The sequence below is a fragment of the Exserohilum turcica genome (genome assembly GCF_000359705.1).
Source record: "Exserohilum turcica Et28A unplaced genomic scaffold SETTUscaffold_4, whole genome shotgun sequence".
NCBI classification, from domain to species: domain Eukaryota; kingdom Fungi; phylum Ascomycota; class Dothideomycetes; order Pleosporales; family Pleosporaceae; genus Exserohilum; species Exserohilum turcicum.
Window position 1 is genome coordinate 178,651 of NW_007360247.1, and position 17,168 is coordinate 195,818.

The following is a 17,168-nucleotide window of genomic DNA, read 5'->3' on the forward strand; positions in this document are numbered from 1 at the left end:
CCTGCCTGTTCCAAGCTCATGTCCACAAGGTTTCGTCCACATACGACCAATTCCCCGCCCAAATACACCACCAAGCCTACTACCCCCACATTGTCGACGAGCCCATGCAATTCGGCTCATATCCCATGCCCATGACGCCTTCGGATTTTGGATCCGACCACGACAGCCCGTACTGCAGTCCGCGGCCCTTGCAACATGTCGAGCCCAGCTTTGCAGCCGTCCACACCCCGGCGCCTGCCGAGCGAACACACACCACCTCTGGCGTAGGTCATGACCCAACCCACGCATTCGACGTGCCATCTAACAAATACCAGCGCCGACGAGCTCAAAATCGCGCTGCCCAGCGTGCGTTCCGCGAGCGCAAGGAAAAGCACGCCCGAGATCTCGAGGCCCAGCTTGCGGTGCTGAGTGAAAAGTACACCAAACTCGAGGTTTCGCACTCTGAGCTCAACGCTGCCTACGAAAAGCTCCGAAAAACCATTGAGCTGCTCACCCAGGACGACGACGCCGAGGGAGAAGATGACGAGGGCACTTCAACACGCCGACGAACCAGCAACTCGGATACGCTACGCAAGCTGCTGGAAATACTACACGGAGAGTTCAAGGGCGCCACACCAGTCAAGACGGAGAGCTCATCATGAGCACCGTTGGCGAGAAGCGCTTTTTTGCTTTCTATTTTGCTTTCTTCTACACTACTTCAATTCTTGTGTATACCCTTTTTTCCATCTCCAATTCCACATTGCATGATGCAGTTTTTCCAGCGATTTGTTTGGACATGGTTGGGCGGTAACTATCTGGGCGCTCGTTTTACGACAAAAATGTCTAGGAGAGATTGCCGTTGTGTTATGCCTCAGAGCATGCTTGCTGGGTGAATGTAGCCTCTTTTTTAGAGACATTTTTTTTCTTTCTTCTTCTCTACGCAGTCACGGCCGCGGTATGATTGATAGTAATGCTACAAATGTCACACTCTATGCTTGCTCGCCCCCCCCCCCCACCTCTGTATGAAGCAGCCCACGCACTCGCTTCTTCAGATGCGTACACCTAGTCCCAGTCCTAGTCCTAAAGCAAGCCACGACTCGTATCCCGATATAGAAAGCCATGCCGTAAGCTCCAGCCTCATCAGCTCCCTTCCCCCATAATCCCGCCAATGGCCATGCAAGAAGCACAGCAATACCAGTCAGCCCATTAGACGCCCAACCGTCGGGCTGATGGGTTCCTGAAGCATGTTCGGCCCGTGGTTGGTCACCAGCACAAGCTAAAAGCGCCCAACGCTGCCATGGGCCTCCCCGGTACACAAAGCCAGTGGAGTTGGTTTTTTTTCAGCAAAGAAAAAAAACGGTCAAGTGCGAGTGGGGTCGGACTATGCTATGCCCATGTCATGTGTAGTTATTTTGGTAACCGACTATTTACTTAGTTATCTGAGTAAAAATAAATAAAAAGCTGTGTCTACTGGCTACCTACTGCCGCATAGGGCATAACGCGTCTTGGGGGTTGGAGGGAGAAAAGAAAAAGATAAAATTAAGAATAGGGTTTAAGGATGTTGCAAGACACAAGGAAGGATAGGTACCTTGGCTTGGCTAAACCACATGTGTTGCTGGGTTTCTTGGGTCGTGGGCTGGTGGTAGGCTAGTGGACTTGGTTGTTGCTGCTGCGGTAACAGCCCGGGACAGGTACCCGAACCGCCCCGAGCCTCTGTCTGCCCATGCGCCTTTACGAGCGGCGCCTTTCACTCTCTAGCCGCTGCAAGAGAGACAGACGGAGTTGGCCATGTTGGTGCCGACAAGGCCATGTGCGGGCAGCATGTACACCTACTGCCTACAAGCACATGTTGCACTGCAATCAAAATAGGGTACTGTACACGATAGGCAGGCTTTCAAAGCCGACGAGGCCCACTGGGCCGGGCCAGACCTCAGACATGCACGCGCATGCTGGCAATCTTTTCCTTGCCCAACCCCACTTTCCCCCCCTCCCCCCCCCAAAAAAAAGCAACTCTGCCATCGCCCGCCCGCCCATCTGTGCGCAGGAACGCCTAAACACGCACATCGGCTGTACCACGGCATTCTCCTTCCCACCCGTCCCCCGCCACGCAGCATCGCGTCGGATCCCGTCGACACTATCGCCGAAGCACCTTTCATGCCTACAGCCTGACTCCACACGCACTTGACCTGACCAGCCATGCCACACAAGACAGGAACAACAACACCACATGTTGCATGTAACCGCGGTACTTTCCGCATGGTACCTCCATGTCGACCCACCCAGCAACAAGCACAGCGAGCCGTAGGGTAGAGTATAACCACAACCACTCCTCATCACAACACCACGTGAGAATCGCACGATACCATGAAACAAGCCAGATCGGGATCCTGTACACTAGATCCAAACATGGCAGTTCTGCAGTCAGTACCTAGGTGTACCTACTTATTAGTCGGGTCGAAAAAACAAAAAAAAATCAGAATCACATGCAAACCATGCATTTCGGTACCAAAGAACTCGAGAGCGGGCAAATAAGAAAACAAAAAGAGGGGGGTGGGGGGCAAAAAGAAACCATGATCAGGTTTCATGGCGACGCGGCTTTGTAACGGTCCCGCGTGTGAACCAGCAAGCCGCAGTGGCAGCGAAAGTGGCAGTGGCAGTGACAGTGACACCAATAGTACGATGGATAGTTACCCAATCGCTTGTTTCCCCGGCGCCATGGGCGGAAGATGAAAACGGCGGAACAGTGGTACTGTAGCGGCGACTAACTGTCAGGCGTCAACTTGTCAAGCTGCTAACCAAACCAAACTACACTAGACGCGCTCGAGTGCATGCTAGCAAACGGCCGTGCAGTGCAGTGCATCCCAGCTACCGGCAATCAAACACGAGGAAGAGGCGAGTGGGAAAAGGAAAGAAAAGAAGACGAGGAACACGTAGGCGCAAAGTGTCGATAGGCTAGGTAGCTAGCTAGGTAGTATGCAAAGGCGTAATATAGACCAGGTACAAAGCACGAAACTACATGCGAGCATATACATGTAGGTGTAGGTATAGTAACAAGATGAAGAACAAGACTAAGAACAACTTCTCCCCTTTCCCACTCACTGGTACTGGTACTGCGCATTCTCAACCCCTGTACATGCACAACCAAGTAGCCAATGCACTTTGGACAACTTTTCCCAAAATCCAAGGCCCCATTCCATACATACGTTTTTCTTTTCTTTTTTTTAGATTATCCTTACCACCGGAACTCGTATCATACCGTACCATGAATCTCAAGAAAAAAAACATACGATTTTCTAGGTGTACACCTACACCGACACCTACTCCTATTAGACCCACTTGATACTCGCCTTCTCCATCCAAATCCTTGGTCATAGAAATTATGATACCATCAATCCATCATCTTCTCTCGTTGATTTCATTTCTTCCTCTCTTTCCCTCTTTCTCTCTTTCTTCCTTTCTTTCTTTCTTGGCTTTGTGCTGCCATGCAATGCAACGGTACTAGCACCAACATCTAATATAGTAGTCTAGCAGTCGTCTAATAGTAGCCCAGTGGCGAACAACTAAAACAGTGGCTAGTGGCAACGTTAAAACGTCATTATGGCCAGATTTATCGTATGTGTACTCTACTCTCACCATTACAGCTTCATGTGCTAGGGCTGGCATACGAGCTTGTACCTTGGTGTTGAAGACAAGACGAAAGGGGTTTTCGACAATGACAGTCATGGAGGTTTAGGAACATGTATGATATGCACATGTGTTCAGGCTAGTTGACCAAGATGACGAAGAGTTAGGGAAATGCATATGATAATGAACTTGAGTCAAGTGTCTAGAGGCTGTTCTGGGATAGGTTGTATGTGTTCATACTACACTAACAGCTCTTTTTTTTTTGTTTTACATAGTCAAACTGTATCTCTATCTAGACTAGCCCTGCAAGAAAAATCTAAAGTTCATCATTTCATTAATCACATCACATTACCATCCCCAGCATAACGTCATATCACACCCATCCTCAATCACTAACACTTGATAGTCCCCGCAAAAGCACTCTTCCCCTGCCCCTCAGGCGCAACTTCAAAATCCCCTGCCCCCAATTCCCGCTCAAACATCACACATCCCGTAGCCAGGTACCCGCCCTCGCCCCCATAGTAGCCCTTGGGCACAAGCATATTCTCCGCCCAAAACGCAGTCTTGCACTCGGTGTGGGTGCCGTAGCCGTAGCACTGCTGGAGACATTGAGTCGCCATTTCCGTTGCGTTTGTGGAAAAGGACGAGTAGTATGCGTTGTATAGGATGTCGTTGTTTGTAGATGGCGCGGGGATGTAGGATGTGTTTGAGTTTGAGCTGGTGTTGGGGAGCGGGTTGGTGACGGCGCAGGTTGAAGGGATGGGCATTATGGCCGGACCGCCTGCGCGAGGACCCACATGTGATGTTGGTAGTGCGGCGCAGAGGGCTGCCGAGGAGATGAGGATGGCGGTTGCTGAGTACATCCTGTGGTTGTAGTTGTAGCTGTAGTAAGTACCCGATTCAGAATACCAATAAAGATTATTTCAACGTCAAGATAAGACTTCTTGGAACTGGGGACTTCAGGCTCGGCGCACACGGATATATATGCATCTCGTATTGCTTGTGTGTGTACTAAATTCCCCCCTGTCGCGTGGGTGGCTGTGATGTCAATGTCCATCACGCCGTCTTTTCCCTACCAACGACTTGCGCCTCAGCCGCACCACGACGACGACGCTTTGCCTGTCTGCCTCGCCATCCCGCCCGCATGAAACCCTGTCTACACCTATCACGCACGGTAACTGCATCGCCCTTCGTATTCGTACTCGTCGCTAAAACCCAGAAGGGTGGAACAAGACATGCATGGAGCATGTGCTGTGCCGCTTGGCCCGGAATGATGTCAAGTGTGCGACCCGGCTTGCGGCTTGCGGCGTCTCCTCTCGCTTGGGGATCCTGGCTGGTATCAACAATCGTGTGCTGCGTCTTGGGAGTAGTATGTTTCAGACTCGACTACCTCCAGCTAGACATGGAGCGATGCAATCGGACAGTTATTGTTGAGGCTGGTACTGACTGAGCGAGCATTCGAGCTCCCGTCTCAGCTGCTAACGAACAATCGTCGTTCATTCTAGTGCAGTCCGACCGTCTCGACGTCGGTTTCTCCGACTCGATACTAAACATCTCTCGCGACAGACGGCAAAACCAGGTTTTACACTGTGGTTGTTTCCACACAACTCATACGTCTTTGCTTTAGTCGGGTTTCGTCCACACAGCTGTGCCGCCAGCATGCTGTGCTCGGCGTATAAAACACCGCTTTCGGGGATTTATATAGGTTACACCATCCACTAGCTTGCTGATACAATAGATTCACAACTCTACATACTAACTACAAACCGTCACCTCAATCAATGGCCGCCCCACCAAGCAAAACCCTGCACACCCTCTCGGGCCAATGGGCACTCAACAGGACCTACTCGGGCGACTTTTCCCAGATCCTCGCTCTCCAGGGCATAAACATATTGATCCGCAAAGCCGCCACGTCGGCCTCGATCCAACTGAAAATCAGCCAGCCCGACGACTACCACGTCAGCATGTATTCGTCCATGGCCAGCGGCAGGATCCCCGGCAAGACGGAGGAGTACACGCTGGACTACGAGTGGCGCGCGGAGAAAGACGCGCTGTTTGGCGAGGTGGTGGCAAGAAGCCGGTGGATTAGCACGGATGATGCGAGGGCCACGGGTGTCGTGAGTCCGGCAGACGAGGCGTGGCTGGAAAGCGGTGCGGATGCAGAGGGCCGGTTGATTTACGGAGAGGCCAGGAAGGAGGGCAAGTGGGAGGCGAGCCATCTGTGGGGCTTTGAACTCATCAATGGTCAGAGGAGGCATGTGAGGAGGGTTAGGGCGAGGAGCGCAAAGGGTCAGGAGTTGAGGGTGCGCATGGTCTATGATTTTGTCAGCGAGTAGATGTACGTCGGTGGATTATGGGTAGATTGTATCGGTTGGAATCAGGCCTTGAGTAATTTCAGAATGGCGGTAATGTATTCAACATGTGGAGCATCTGCAGATGCTTCATAAGCTTATGCGGTAGCTGAGGGGAGTCCAAGTAATTCAGTCGACTCTGTAACATGATACTATCATATATACAGCTACAAACAGAGTCACTGTCTATGATCGAATCACTTTGACCGTTGTCAATCCCAGTAAAAGAATAGCATAACCTCTGCTCTTTGCAACATGGGAATATGTAGAGGGTATTTCAGCATTCTTGCCTAGAACGATAGACTTGATCAATTTGCTACTTGGACATGGACGTTCATTCAATCCCATGATGCTGATATTCGTCTATATCTCTTGTATCACAGTGGTGACATGGTAGTTTTCATGATACATATAACGAGTCCAAAGTGCTGTGGCCAAGGCGGGCAAAAGCATGGGCCTGTGAGGAATATCGAGGGTGTTCATAATCTTATTCCAAGAGTTGTTCGACAAGACGTCAAATCCTTCAAAAGGCATGTTAAGCTGCTTCTTCAAGGCTATGCATACGCAGCCTTGGTTGTACAGTATGTCGTTAAACCTCATATCTCGTTGATATCAAGGGCCAGGTATCTTGTTGGTCTAGTTGAGAGTGACGATACCAAGAAGGGCATGTATTATGTATATAATCTCACCAGCCACAACTCTGTGGATGGATTTGCCCTTGGAACAACCACAGAAAGTTGGTTTGCTGGCCGGGAATGCCTGCGATAAAGCTGCCGACCAATACGAGCATCCAAAGTTTGTGTTCTTGGACGAGTGGCTGCGCTCAGCTACGGCTGAGTTGCATGCGCAGCCAGGCCATGCTCAGGTAAGCCAATTGACCTCATGGTGTCCATTGAAATGTACTAAATGCCAGAGAGGACCATAACATGGCGACTTGAAGCAATTCCAGTATTCCAACGCATGTGGTAGAAATATTACGAAGATATGGGCCATGTTCGCTCCCTGTTCTCGAACCTAGCACAAGGATACGATGTGTTCACCAGGAATCTGCTAAAAAGCACACCATGTTAGTATGTTGTAGTTTTCCACGTCCCGCCTTGCATATCATTGCAACATTTGAACTGACACTCTGTACCAAGCTCGCAGTGCCCCTGTTCGGCCATGGCGATGCAACAAGCGAGGGCTTGGTAACCAGAGCGGTGCAGGAGAGAAGTCGCTCGGGTGATAGATCAGACACATCAGGAGAACAGACCACTTTGGACGTGTGAATGACATAAGCGGCTGGGGCTTCTCTTTTCTGGATTCCAATCTGCAGGGCTAGTTTGAGCAGCACAATCTTCCATGCAGGAGCAGACGCTACATGCGACTTTAGAGCTTACTTGCGACGTCCAAATGATAGACGCAGAGTGTGTTGTTGAATCGTTCCATCTTTTCCACGCATGCCAGATCCCAAACTACCACCATCTCGCACCAAAGAATTTGGGGGCAACCCTCTCCTTGTGGCGATCGGCAACCAAATCAATCCTCTGGTGGCCCTTGACATCGACGGCCAGCGTCTCATACTCGTAGTCGGCCTGGCTGGGCCTCTTTGTCAAATGGACATGGACGACGCCCTGGGCGCGGGGGCCCTCGACGTAGAATTTGAATCGCAGATGCTCGGTGCCCCACTTGTCCGTGTCCTCTGAGCTACTGATATGGCGGTTGCGGGCCCAGCGCGACCACGAGGGCTCGCCGTATGAAAGTCGGGCTGGCTTCCAGGGACCGGCCCGCCACCAGCAGCAGCAGCGGCAGCAGCAGAAACGTGAGCGTCTGCAGCCTCGGTCTTGGCTGCATTCTCCTCCGCCGCCCGCCCGCCTCACTCCTCCGCTCCGCATCCCTCCATTCACCCCTCGCCCCTCGCCCCTCGCCCCCTCGATCCAGTCGCACATCACCGCCACCACGCCCCGCCATGGCCGCCGTATACAGGCCCGCAGAGGCAATTGCGCTGCTGCGCCCGACGCTTCTGCTCCCCCGCATCCAGCCCAGGGCGCCCCTCGCGCGCAACGCCTTCTCCGCCTCGACCACCGCGCAGGCGACGCACACTTCGACAGGCAACCCCTCACCACCACGACCACGACCACCCCCGCCGCGGAAATCCATCTCGCTGACCGGCGATACCGGCCAGGTGCGCTGGTCGGACCTGTCGCCGGGCGAGAAGGTGGTGCGCACCACGCAGCAGAGCGCCAACCTCGTCGTCGTCGCCGTGGGCGTCCTGGCAACCGCCGGCGTGGCCTACTTTCTCTTCGCCGACGTCTTCAGCCCCTCGTCCAAGACGGCCCACTTCAACCGCGCCACCAGCCTCGTCCGCGCCGACGCCCGCTGCCAGAAGCTGCTGGGGCCCGGCTCGGAAATCGCCGTGTATCGACAGCACACGCCCGCAGTCTCTCCTTCTCCCTCTCTCCCCCAAGCGCCGCCTCCGCCGCCCTCTCGACGCGCATCTGCCGGGCTCTGCTCATTGGCACGCCGAGCGCCATCCACCATGAGTTCCAACAAGAAGAGCACCCTCACGGGCTATCTCCCCGACATCCTCATGGCCGCCGCTGCTGTACGCTCCCCCCGACCGCACCCTGACCCAAACTCACCACCACACAGCCGCTGATCGCCTACTTTGTCATCCGCAACCTGCTCACGCGCCTCGACCCCGACGCCCAGCAAAAGGAAGAGGCCCGCGCCAAGGCATCGGCCGCCACCCGCAAGCTCGACGCCATCCTGACCAGCAAGCGCCGCAAGAGCTACAGCGAGTACGACAGCGATGACGAGACAGACGCGCGCCACCGCCGCCCGCGGATACAGGACCTCAACCTCAACACGTACGAGCAGACGATTGCCATGGAGGTGGTGGCGCCCGAGGAGATTCCCGTCAGCTTCGAGGGTGCGTCGTGCCCCCAAGACCGCGCCGGCCACGGCAGGCAAGACTGACGACACGCAGACATTGGCGGCCTCGACTCCATCATCGAAGAGCTCAAGGAGTCGGTCATCTACCCCCTCACCATGCCCCACCTCTACGCCCACAGTTCGTCGCTGCTCAGCGCCCCCTCGGGCGTGCTGCTCTACGGCCCGCCGGGCTGCGGCAAGACGATGCTCGCCAAAGCCCTTGCCCACGAGTCGGGCGCCTGCTTCATCAACCTGCACATCTCCACCCTGACGGAAAAGTGGTACGGCGACAGCAACAAGCTGGTCAATGCCGTCTTCAGCCTCGCCAGGAAGCTGCAGCCCAGCATCGTCTTCATCGACGAGATTGACGCCGTGCTGGGACAGCGCCGAAGCGGAGAGCACGAGGCCAGCGGCATGGTCAAGGCCGAGTACGTAGTGTCAACCTCCTCCCTCTTCGCGCAGCCCAGCTAACCACCCTGCGCAGATTCATGACACACTGGGACGGCCTCGCCTCGTCGACCGCATCAGGCACATCCGAGCCCCAACGGATATGCATTCTCGGCGCAACCAACCGCATCCAAGACATTGACGAAGCCATTCTGCGCCGCATGCCCAAGAAGTTCCCCGTCGCCCTCCCCTCGGCCACACAGCGCCACAACATCTTCTCCCTGATTCTTCGCGGCACCAAAATCGACCCCCAAAACTTTGACCTCGACTACCTTGTCCGCGTCTCGGCCGGCATGAGCGGAAGCGACATCAAGGAAGCCTGCCGCGACGCAGCCATGGGCCCTGTGCGCGAATACATTCGTCGCAAAAAAGCCGACGGCACTCTCCGAAGCAACAAGGCCGTGGCCCAGGGTGACGTCCGCGGCCTCCGCACAGAAGACTTTTTCGGCCGCGGCAGAGGCCTGCGCGACCTCGACACTCTCGAAGAAACCCGCGAGGAAATGAATGCCCGTGTACGAAGCCGTGTCCACACCACCTCGGAAGAATCAGAGGACGCCACCACGACGACCGAAAGTGACGACACACAGTCGTTGAGCCGAAGCGGCTATGACGAAAACACTTTTCACGACTCGGCCTACCATGGTGCACCCGGTACGACAAACAACGAGCGCGACGCTGTTGTTGTGAGATAGATGAGAACAATTAATTTGAAAAAAAAAATGACGATATACGGAGTTTCCCTGCCACCATCCTCTTCACACTTGACCGAGAACCAGGCCAAATTCCACATCATGCTGGGAAACATCCATCCGTATATATCTCCATGTCCCAGTCAATCTCCACTGTATGGAAAACAAAAAAAAACACCGCCGAGATCTCATGTCTATTCAATCTCCTGGCGGAAAAATACTTTCTTCTTTTCTCCATGGTAATACAGTACAGCAACAAGACTTTATCCAATCTCCATCTCCACCTCATCTCACATGTCCATCTTCCTGGGGCGAAAATTCATAAACTACTACAACGGAGAAGAATAAGCATATCATCATGTACGACACACACGTTTGAATCGAAATGGGATCACTGATGGGACTATGGATGGGGGAGTTCAAGGTGTTTGATTTTTTTTTAATTCTCGTTTCCTTTCCATCATATGTTGATGTTGGTGTTGCTGTTCTTCAAAGAGAAGGAGAAAGAAAGAAAGAAAGAGGAGAAAGACATGGGGAGAGAAAGGTGAGCAAGGCCAAAGATATACATGTCTATCTGTGCTAGATGGATGGGATGAGATGCTTTTTTGTAAATGTCGCATGGGGACACGACATGTAGCATGTACATAGACTTGGCATTACATAGGCATGCATGATGAATTGACAAATACTCATCTAAACAAATCACTCAGGTACCCACATGAAACCCATCTATATCCATCCAAACACATGTACTCTTCAGCCCCAACAAGAGCTCAACATCACAACATCATAATACATCTTCCTTGTTACCAGTCAAATCAAGTCAAGTCAAATCAACAAAGTAAATAGACAATACCTCTTTTGTATCTCAAACATCACAATCATAATAACCCCTACTCTCTCTCTCTCTCTCTCTCCCTCTCTCCCTCTCTCTTCCCCCCCTCTCTCCCTCTACTTGGTCTCTTCCTCTTCCTCCTCCTCCTCCTCTTCTTCATCCTCCTCTTCACCCTCTTCACCCTCGGCAATCTCCTCATCCGCATCCTCGGCATCCCCCTCATCCTCCTGCACAAGCAAATCCTCAACCGTACCCCCTTCCTGCTCCAACCTCAAGTACTCGTCCCATTCCGGAAACATTTCAGCGTCACCCTCGCCGTCCTGAGGCGGTGTGCCAAGCAGTCGGGCAACCTTGGTCTTGTGTTCCTTTTCCAGCGCTGCCTTCCATTGCTTGACAAGGCCCGCCGTCGCGCTGGGCTTGTACGTTTGCGAAAAGAGGACCGCTTCGGCAAACCGGTTCGTCTTGATCAGAAGATCAATGCACGCCTGCACATCGCCAATCTGCCAGAGCGCAGAAAACGCCACGTTGTTGGCCGTCGCTGTCTCGGCAAGAGAGGCGAGTTCGCGCAGTCCAGCCGTGTCGCATGTGGCGCTGTGCAAAAGCAACAGTGAGCCGAGATCGTGGGCCTTGATAAAGCATTTCTGCGCAAGTTGCACGTCCCAGTTGCTCAAGGCAGCGTCACCAACCGTCTTCCACTTGTGCTCCGTGTCTTGCTCTCGCGCAATCGAAACGGCTTGCTGGAGATCGCCTAGAGACAGAGCAAGGTCAAAGCGGTGCTCGGGGTCAGTCGCAACCTTGAGCGCCATTTCCTTGTACCCCTGGCCCTCCAAGAAGCGCGCAATCTTGTTGTTCTGGTCTTTGGGCACCGACGGCAGAGTCTCCTCGGCAGCCTCAAGATCACCGCGGAGAATTAGTGTCTGGTATTCAACCACTGCCAGAGACAGGGCAAAAGAAACAACGTTGACATCCTTGTCGGCAACGTAGATTCTCGAGTCACGAGGCAGATATCCAAGGACGTAGTGTGGTGAGTCAAAGTGCGAAATGGTATATGTTTGGTCACCAACAAGGTAGTTGAGGCGGTTCGTGCTGTTTGTGTAGATGAAGCAGTCTCCGACCCAGGTACCGGTGCGAACGCTGTGGTTCTGTTAGTCGCTCGTGTTTTTCCAGCGCCAGTGCAAACATACCTCTCGTTGATGTCGCACACGACCTCGAACGCAGACTCGGCACCGTCCTCGTCAACTTCACCGTTTTGCAGCGCCTCAAGGTAGTTCTCTCTTGAGTAGCGCAAGACATAGAATGTGTCTTCCGTAGCCAACGTCACAAGCTCGCCGCTCTCAGACCAGAAAACATCCTTGGGCTCCACCTCTATCCTGCGGACCAAAGCACCAGTGTCCCAGTCGAACAGGCCGATGCCGCCTTGGCCCTTGACACCGAGCAGCACACCGCCGCTCAGGCCGTCGGCAGAAAAGCCAACATTCAGCACGCTTCGCTCTTTGAAGTTGCGGAAGATCTTGACGCTCGTGGATGACTCCCGGATGGCGTAGTCCTTGTCGTGCTCCTTCGAAGCCCAGCAAAAGTCCATGGCGGAACCAAAGGCCTGGTTACGGAGAGCGAGCGCCGTGTAGATGATGTACTCGCCATCACCGCAGACGGCCACAAACCGCCCATTGGACGAGTGAAGCAGCGCCTGTGGATACAGCTCGGTCGAGCCAAGGTCTTTGCTGGGAAGAGTAAGCCGCTCTCCGTCCTTGAGCTGGTCACTGCCCTTGATAACCGAGGTGAGAATATCGTTGTTCTTGGCCCAGAGCAGCTTTCCGCTACCGTCCATACTGACTGCCGGCTCTTCGCGGCCCATGGTAATGACAACAGCACCATCGTCAAAACCAAGCGCGATGCCGTTCTTGCCCTTTTGGTATGACACACACCACGCGCGCTCCAGTCCGTAGTTCAGCGACTGTTCTAACCGGTAGGTTGAAGAGTGCCAGATCTTGATGGTACCATCTTCGGATCCAGAGACGATGACAGGGAGCTCTGGGTGGTATACCGCAAAACTGACATTCGACGTGTGGCCCTCGAGTGTTGCGATGAGCGCCTTTGTGGTGTAGTCCCAGACCTTGACCGTTCGGTCGTCCGATGTGGTAAGCAGGTACGGCTTGTCCGACTGGGGATAGTAGTCGATGAAGTTGACACCCTTGGTCTCGTGCGCCTCGAGAGTGAAGTTGGGTGTCGCGCTGCCGAGGGACCATATCTTGACGGTCCTGTCGAGACAGGCGGAAGCGAATGTGTTGGGGTCCTTGGGGTTTATGGCAATGCCCATAACGTAGTGCTGGTGGCCAGCAAACTCTTGTACACCTGCTACGTGTCAGCACCTGCCCTCTTCTCCTCGACAAATGTGCACATACACTTCCATGACTTGTCCCAATCCCAAAGCTTTATTGTCATGTCATCCTGTGCCCGCATTAGCCTAGTCGGTGTATTGCTCCCAGGGTGCTACCCACACTGGCAGTCAGAACAAAGGGCTGTGTTGGGTGGACGGCGATGGCGCGAATGTAGTCGGGGTGTGCCTCGAACGACGTCACCTTTTCCGAGGTGTTGTAGTTGTATACGCGCAGTTGGAAGTCATCGGAGCCTGCATTGGCACATGTCAGCTGCGTTTCTGGCTTCATCGAGGGCTTGCGGCCTACCTGCTACAATCCAGTTCTTCCTGGCAATGAAGCGACCGGCGCGAACAGGGACGTCGGTAAGCTCAAATGTCTTGACAATCGATTGCGAAATGTACGACCAGATGTGAACATGTCCTGTAACTGTCAGTGCTCCGTCTGCGTCGTGGGTCCTGGACCATGCATACCGCTGTACAGGGTGGTGAGAATCCATGGCTCGGTGGGGTGAAAGTCTTGGAGCTTGTTTAGTGGCGGCTGTCTGCTAGGGAAGTGTAGTTCCTACCGATGCCTGCCGTGTGTCAGTCGAGGTTCCAATAGCTCATGCGCATTGCGAGTCCGCTTACCCTTGACACGCTCTGAGCGCGCAAAAAGCTGCCTCTATAGCCGCAATCGAGTCAGCAGCGGCCTTTTGCCATGCAGAGAGCGCAATTGCGTGTTGCGTCGTACCTTTACATCCAACCGCATCTCGGTAGCTCAGGTATGTGTTGCGGAGGGGTGGGTTGGGGGGGAACGTGGCCTTAGTAGCCCGTCCAGACAAGCGCAAGCAGACGGCCGAGGGCTTCGAGGCGCGGGTGGCGATGTCAGTGCAGATTGGGTGCGAAGGTGAGGGAAAAGGGAAGGCCAGATGTGCAGGAGCTGCGTGGTAACAACTTTGGGTGGCCTCCGCAATGTGTTCGATGCCGGCGGAGCAGCGCCAAGACCGCGACAGGGTTCCTGTCTCCATTTCCCAACGTGGCAGTTTCTGCAGGCCATGGAAAGCAGACGAAATGCGCGACACGACCGCCTCCGCTAGCTGCGCGCCTGTACATCATGCCCAGGTGCAGCCCCAAAGGCGGCAAACCGTCAGGCCAGCTCTTCGGGGCGTCACATCGCCATGCCCGCACACATGTCCACAACTGCAGACTGGGGGTTGGCCACGCTGCCATCCATCACCTATGTCCTAGCCCTGGGACACACACACACACACACGCACTAAGATTTATGAACTTTCTCCATTCTCGCAAACTATTTACGTGGAACAATAAACCTCCCCACAAGTGCCCCTCATTATCCATGCATGCGCAAAGCAAGATAAACACGGTGGACTCTATACCAAGCCGTTCCACCACAGCATACAGTGACCACCGCACACATCGACAATTCGAACAGAGGAAAAAACGGTCTGGCTTGTTCGCAAGCAGAGACTGGTATCTTGGAAGGGAAATACAGGGAAAAGAAACAAAAAGAGTTATGTTTAACTATAAGGTGTAAGCTTTATGGTGGTGTTAACGAGAGTGTCCGAACAGTAGGGTGACGACAAGATAGAGAAAATACAAGCAGCTAGATGCGACGCAGATGCTAGCCTGGACGAGGTCGGTGCAATAGAACAATGCGGACATGTGGGGAAAGCGAGTCGCCGTAATGTAAATACATCAAAAGGCATCAGACGGTGGTATACTCCAGACCAGCGTCCGGTAGTCGGCACAATCACACGGATAGAGCCTCGTGTAGCAAAGGGCGCGAGACGAGCCTTAGTTCCAGCCAAGCGAGTTCTCAGCCATGACGGGCGCCGAAATTTGTTGTGTCCTGATGCTGCGTCCTTGGCTGGTGCTGCTGCCCAGACTGCCTCGACTCGCAGGCGTCATGCGACCGTTGCGGGCACCATGCATCCACGCAGCTGCACCACCGGGAATGGAACCAAAAGTGTTGCGCCCCGAGCTTGGCAGAGAGCTGGAGCGCTGGTGGGCAATGCGCTTGTTCCTGTATCGGCGCGCAACGAAGAACATGGCGGCTCCGTATGCCATGGCTCCCACAATGGCTCCACTGGCAACAATGGCACTGGTCGAGTTCACCTTGCGGCTGGCACCAATGTCGCCGCCCATGGCGCCGCCATCACCGGATCCGCTGGGTGTTGAACCGCTGCCAGTACCACCGCTACCATTTTCTGGAGCAGAGCCGTCGCTGGGGAGGTTGCCAGCAGAGAGCGGGCACACAGTGTTGATCTGGCTCGTCAAAGCGTTGACAGTGGGGTCTTTGTTGTGCCAGAAAGCTGCTGCGGGGCTGCGAAGCTGAGCTGCAAGCTTGCTCTCCATGTCCGCGGGAATGGTGAACATGGCCAACGTGGTGATGAATCCAGAGTACTCCATAGTGTTGAGGGGCTTCAGACCAAAGTTCTTGACCTCGGACAGTGAGATGTTCAGACCGTCGGCAATAGCAATAGGCAGGTAGTGGAAGATTTGCTGTCCACCGTCGTTGGCCGAAACGAAGGGATAGTTGAGCGGCCACTTGAAGCACATTTGGCCCATGAAGCTGTTCTGCGGGAGCTGAGAAGGAACGCCTCCAGGAGGTGCAATCATCATTGGCAAGCTTGACGGAATCGTGCTGGCCGTAGGGCTAGCAGTCGGGGTAGGCATGCTCGAGCCCTCGACAATGATGCTAGTGCCCACGACAAGCGAAGTCGCGCTATCGGTAGCCGTTGCGACGAGAGATGCAATTGGCGTCGGGCTGCTGGCAGGAGATGACTTGACGGGGACGAGTGTGGGGGACTGGCTCGGGGTTGGCGTGATTTGGCTTCGCGAAGCAGTCTCCGACGTTGGCAGCGGGCTCCACGAGGCAACTGGCGAGGAGGCAACTGGTGATGAGGCCACTGGTGATGAGGCAACTGGCGAGGAAACCACACCACTGCTAGCAGATCCTGTGGGGTACCCGCTCCAGGTCGCGTTGCCAGAGGTTTGAGGGAGCAACGTGGGAGAAGCACCGCTTGCCGAGCGTGTCGAAGAAGCCGACGAAGCCTCTTCAGATGCTGGAATGCTCGAGGGCATGCTGCTGAGAGGCGTAGAAGCCGGCGACGCAGAAGTTCCAATAGCATTTGTACCAGATGGAGTGACACCAGGGCTTCGCGATCCCGAAGGAAGGGCACTTGCCGAAATCGACACCGAAGGTGTGATGCTGGCGCTTCCAGAAGAAGTGGAAGAGAGAGCTTCGGAAGTAGGTACACCAGAAGACGAACCACTCGAGGTGGCAGTCGGCACGAGACCAGATGCCATTGAACCCGACGAAGGAAAGATTCCAGACGTTGGAATAACGCCAGGAGATGACACGGAACCGGTTGGGACCATTCCCGACGATGGCAGCACACCAGAAGATGGCAGAAGCTGCGATATCAAGCTCGATGGCAGGATGGTGGGGTAGAGGCTGGGCATGCCACCAGTAGGAGAAACGGAACCAGCAGAGGATGGCGTCACTATCGTAGGCATGAGACTAGGCGCACTGGTAGGTGCGGTACCAACAGCAGCAGAACCAGTGGGCAAAATGCCAGATGGGAGTAGCGAGCTGGGTAATTGAAGTGCGGCTTCAGAGCTAGAGGCGACAGCTTCAGACGTTGGGATAGGTCCAGAGCCCATGGGTGTAGAGATGGGGGTCGGGAGCAAACCAGTGCCATCGGTGCCAAGCGCGGTAGTGATTCCAATGACAATGCCTGAAGTTGATCCCTGGGCGGAAGGCGAGACAGAAGGGCTCGTGGGACGAACAATAATGTCAGGAATGCCTCCTGTAGAGCCGATGACGGGAGTAGGCGTAGGAAGAATGTCAGGCAAAAGTCCACTGGAGCCGGATGTAGGAAGAACAATGATATCAGGAACGCCTCCAGTGGAACTAGCTGGAGCGCTGGGTGTAGGGAGAACGATAATGT

At 54.3% G+C, this 17,168-nt stretch overlaps 6 protein-coding genes across 6 annotated transcripts; 3 read left to right on the top strand and 3 right to left on the bottom strand.

Moving 5' to 3' along the window:
• Positions 1 to 104: 104 nt before the first annotated feature.
• On the top strand, positions 105 to 641 carry SETTUDRAFT_21052 (uncharacterized protein; the record flags this gene model as incomplete). The annotated part of the gene is made up of 2 exons (XM_008029783.1): positions 105 to 263; positions 315 to 641. The coding sequence occupies 2 exons, from the start codon at positions 105 to 107 to the stop codon at positions 639 to 641; spliced, it is 486 nt and encodes a 161-aa protein (XP_008027974.1).
• Positions 642 to 3,795: 3,154 nt separating this feature from the next.
• SETTUDRAFT_164155 (uncharacterized protein) lies at positions 3,796 to 4,488 on the bottom strand. The gene has a single exon (XM_008030024.1). It carries the CDS (start codon positions 4,464 to 4,466, stop codon positions 3,996 to 3,998), a length of 471 nt encoding a protein of 156 aa, XP_008028215.1. The 5' UTR covers positions 4,467 to 4,488; the 3' UTR covers positions 3,796 to 3,995.
• Positions 4,489 to 5,384: 896 nt separating this feature from the next.
• Positions 5,385 to 5,939, top strand: SETTUDRAFT_92738 (uncharacterized protein; the record flags this gene model as incomplete). The annotated part of the gene is made up of 1 exon (XM_008030025.1): positions 5,385 to 5,939. The coding sequence occupies one exon, from the start codon at positions 5,385 to 5,387 to the stop codon at positions 5,937 to 5,939; it is 555 nt and encodes a 184-aa protein (XP_008028216.1).
• Positions 5,940 to 7,408: 1,469 nt separating this feature from the next.
• SETTUDRAFT_59812 (uncharacterized protein) lies at positions 7,409 to 7,693 on the bottom strand (the record flags this gene model as incomplete). The annotated part of the gene is made up of 1 exon (XM_008029999.2): positions 7,409 to 7,693. A coding segment is annotated over one exon (285 nt), but the record flags the coding sequence as incomplete, so codon positions are not given.
• Positions 7,694 to 8,472: 779 nt separating this feature from the next.
• SETTUDRAFT_92705 (uncharacterized protein) lies at positions 8,473 to 10,006 on the top strand (the record flags this gene model as incomplete). Its single annotated transcript, XM_008030026.1, has 4 exons — positions 8,473 to 8,538; positions 8,586 to 8,865; positions 8,923 to 9,295; positions 9,352 to 10,006. 4 exons carry the CDS (start codon positions 8,473 to 8,475, stop codon positions 10,004 to 10,006), a joined length of 1,374 nt encoding a protein of 457 aa, XP_008028217.1.
• Positions 10,007 to 10,939: 933 nt separating this feature from the next.
• On the bottom strand, positions 10,940 to 14,113 carry SETTUDRAFT_164158 (uncharacterized protein). The gene is given in 9 exon segments (XM_008030027.1): positions 10,940 to 11,972; positions 12,023 to 13,190; positions 13,241 to 13,286; positions 13,337 to 13,467; positions 13,523 to 13,636; positions 13,687 to 13,732; positions 13,819 to 13,823; positions 13,843 to 13,876; positions 13,946 to 14,113. 9 exon segments carry the CDS (start codon positions 13,961 to 13,963, stop codon positions 10,955 to 10,957), a joined length of 2,580 nt encoding a protein of 859 aa, XP_008028218.1. The 5' UTR covers positions 13,964 to 14,113; the 3' UTR covers positions 10,940 to 10,954.
• Positions 14,114 to 17,168: the final 3,055 nt, after the last annotated feature.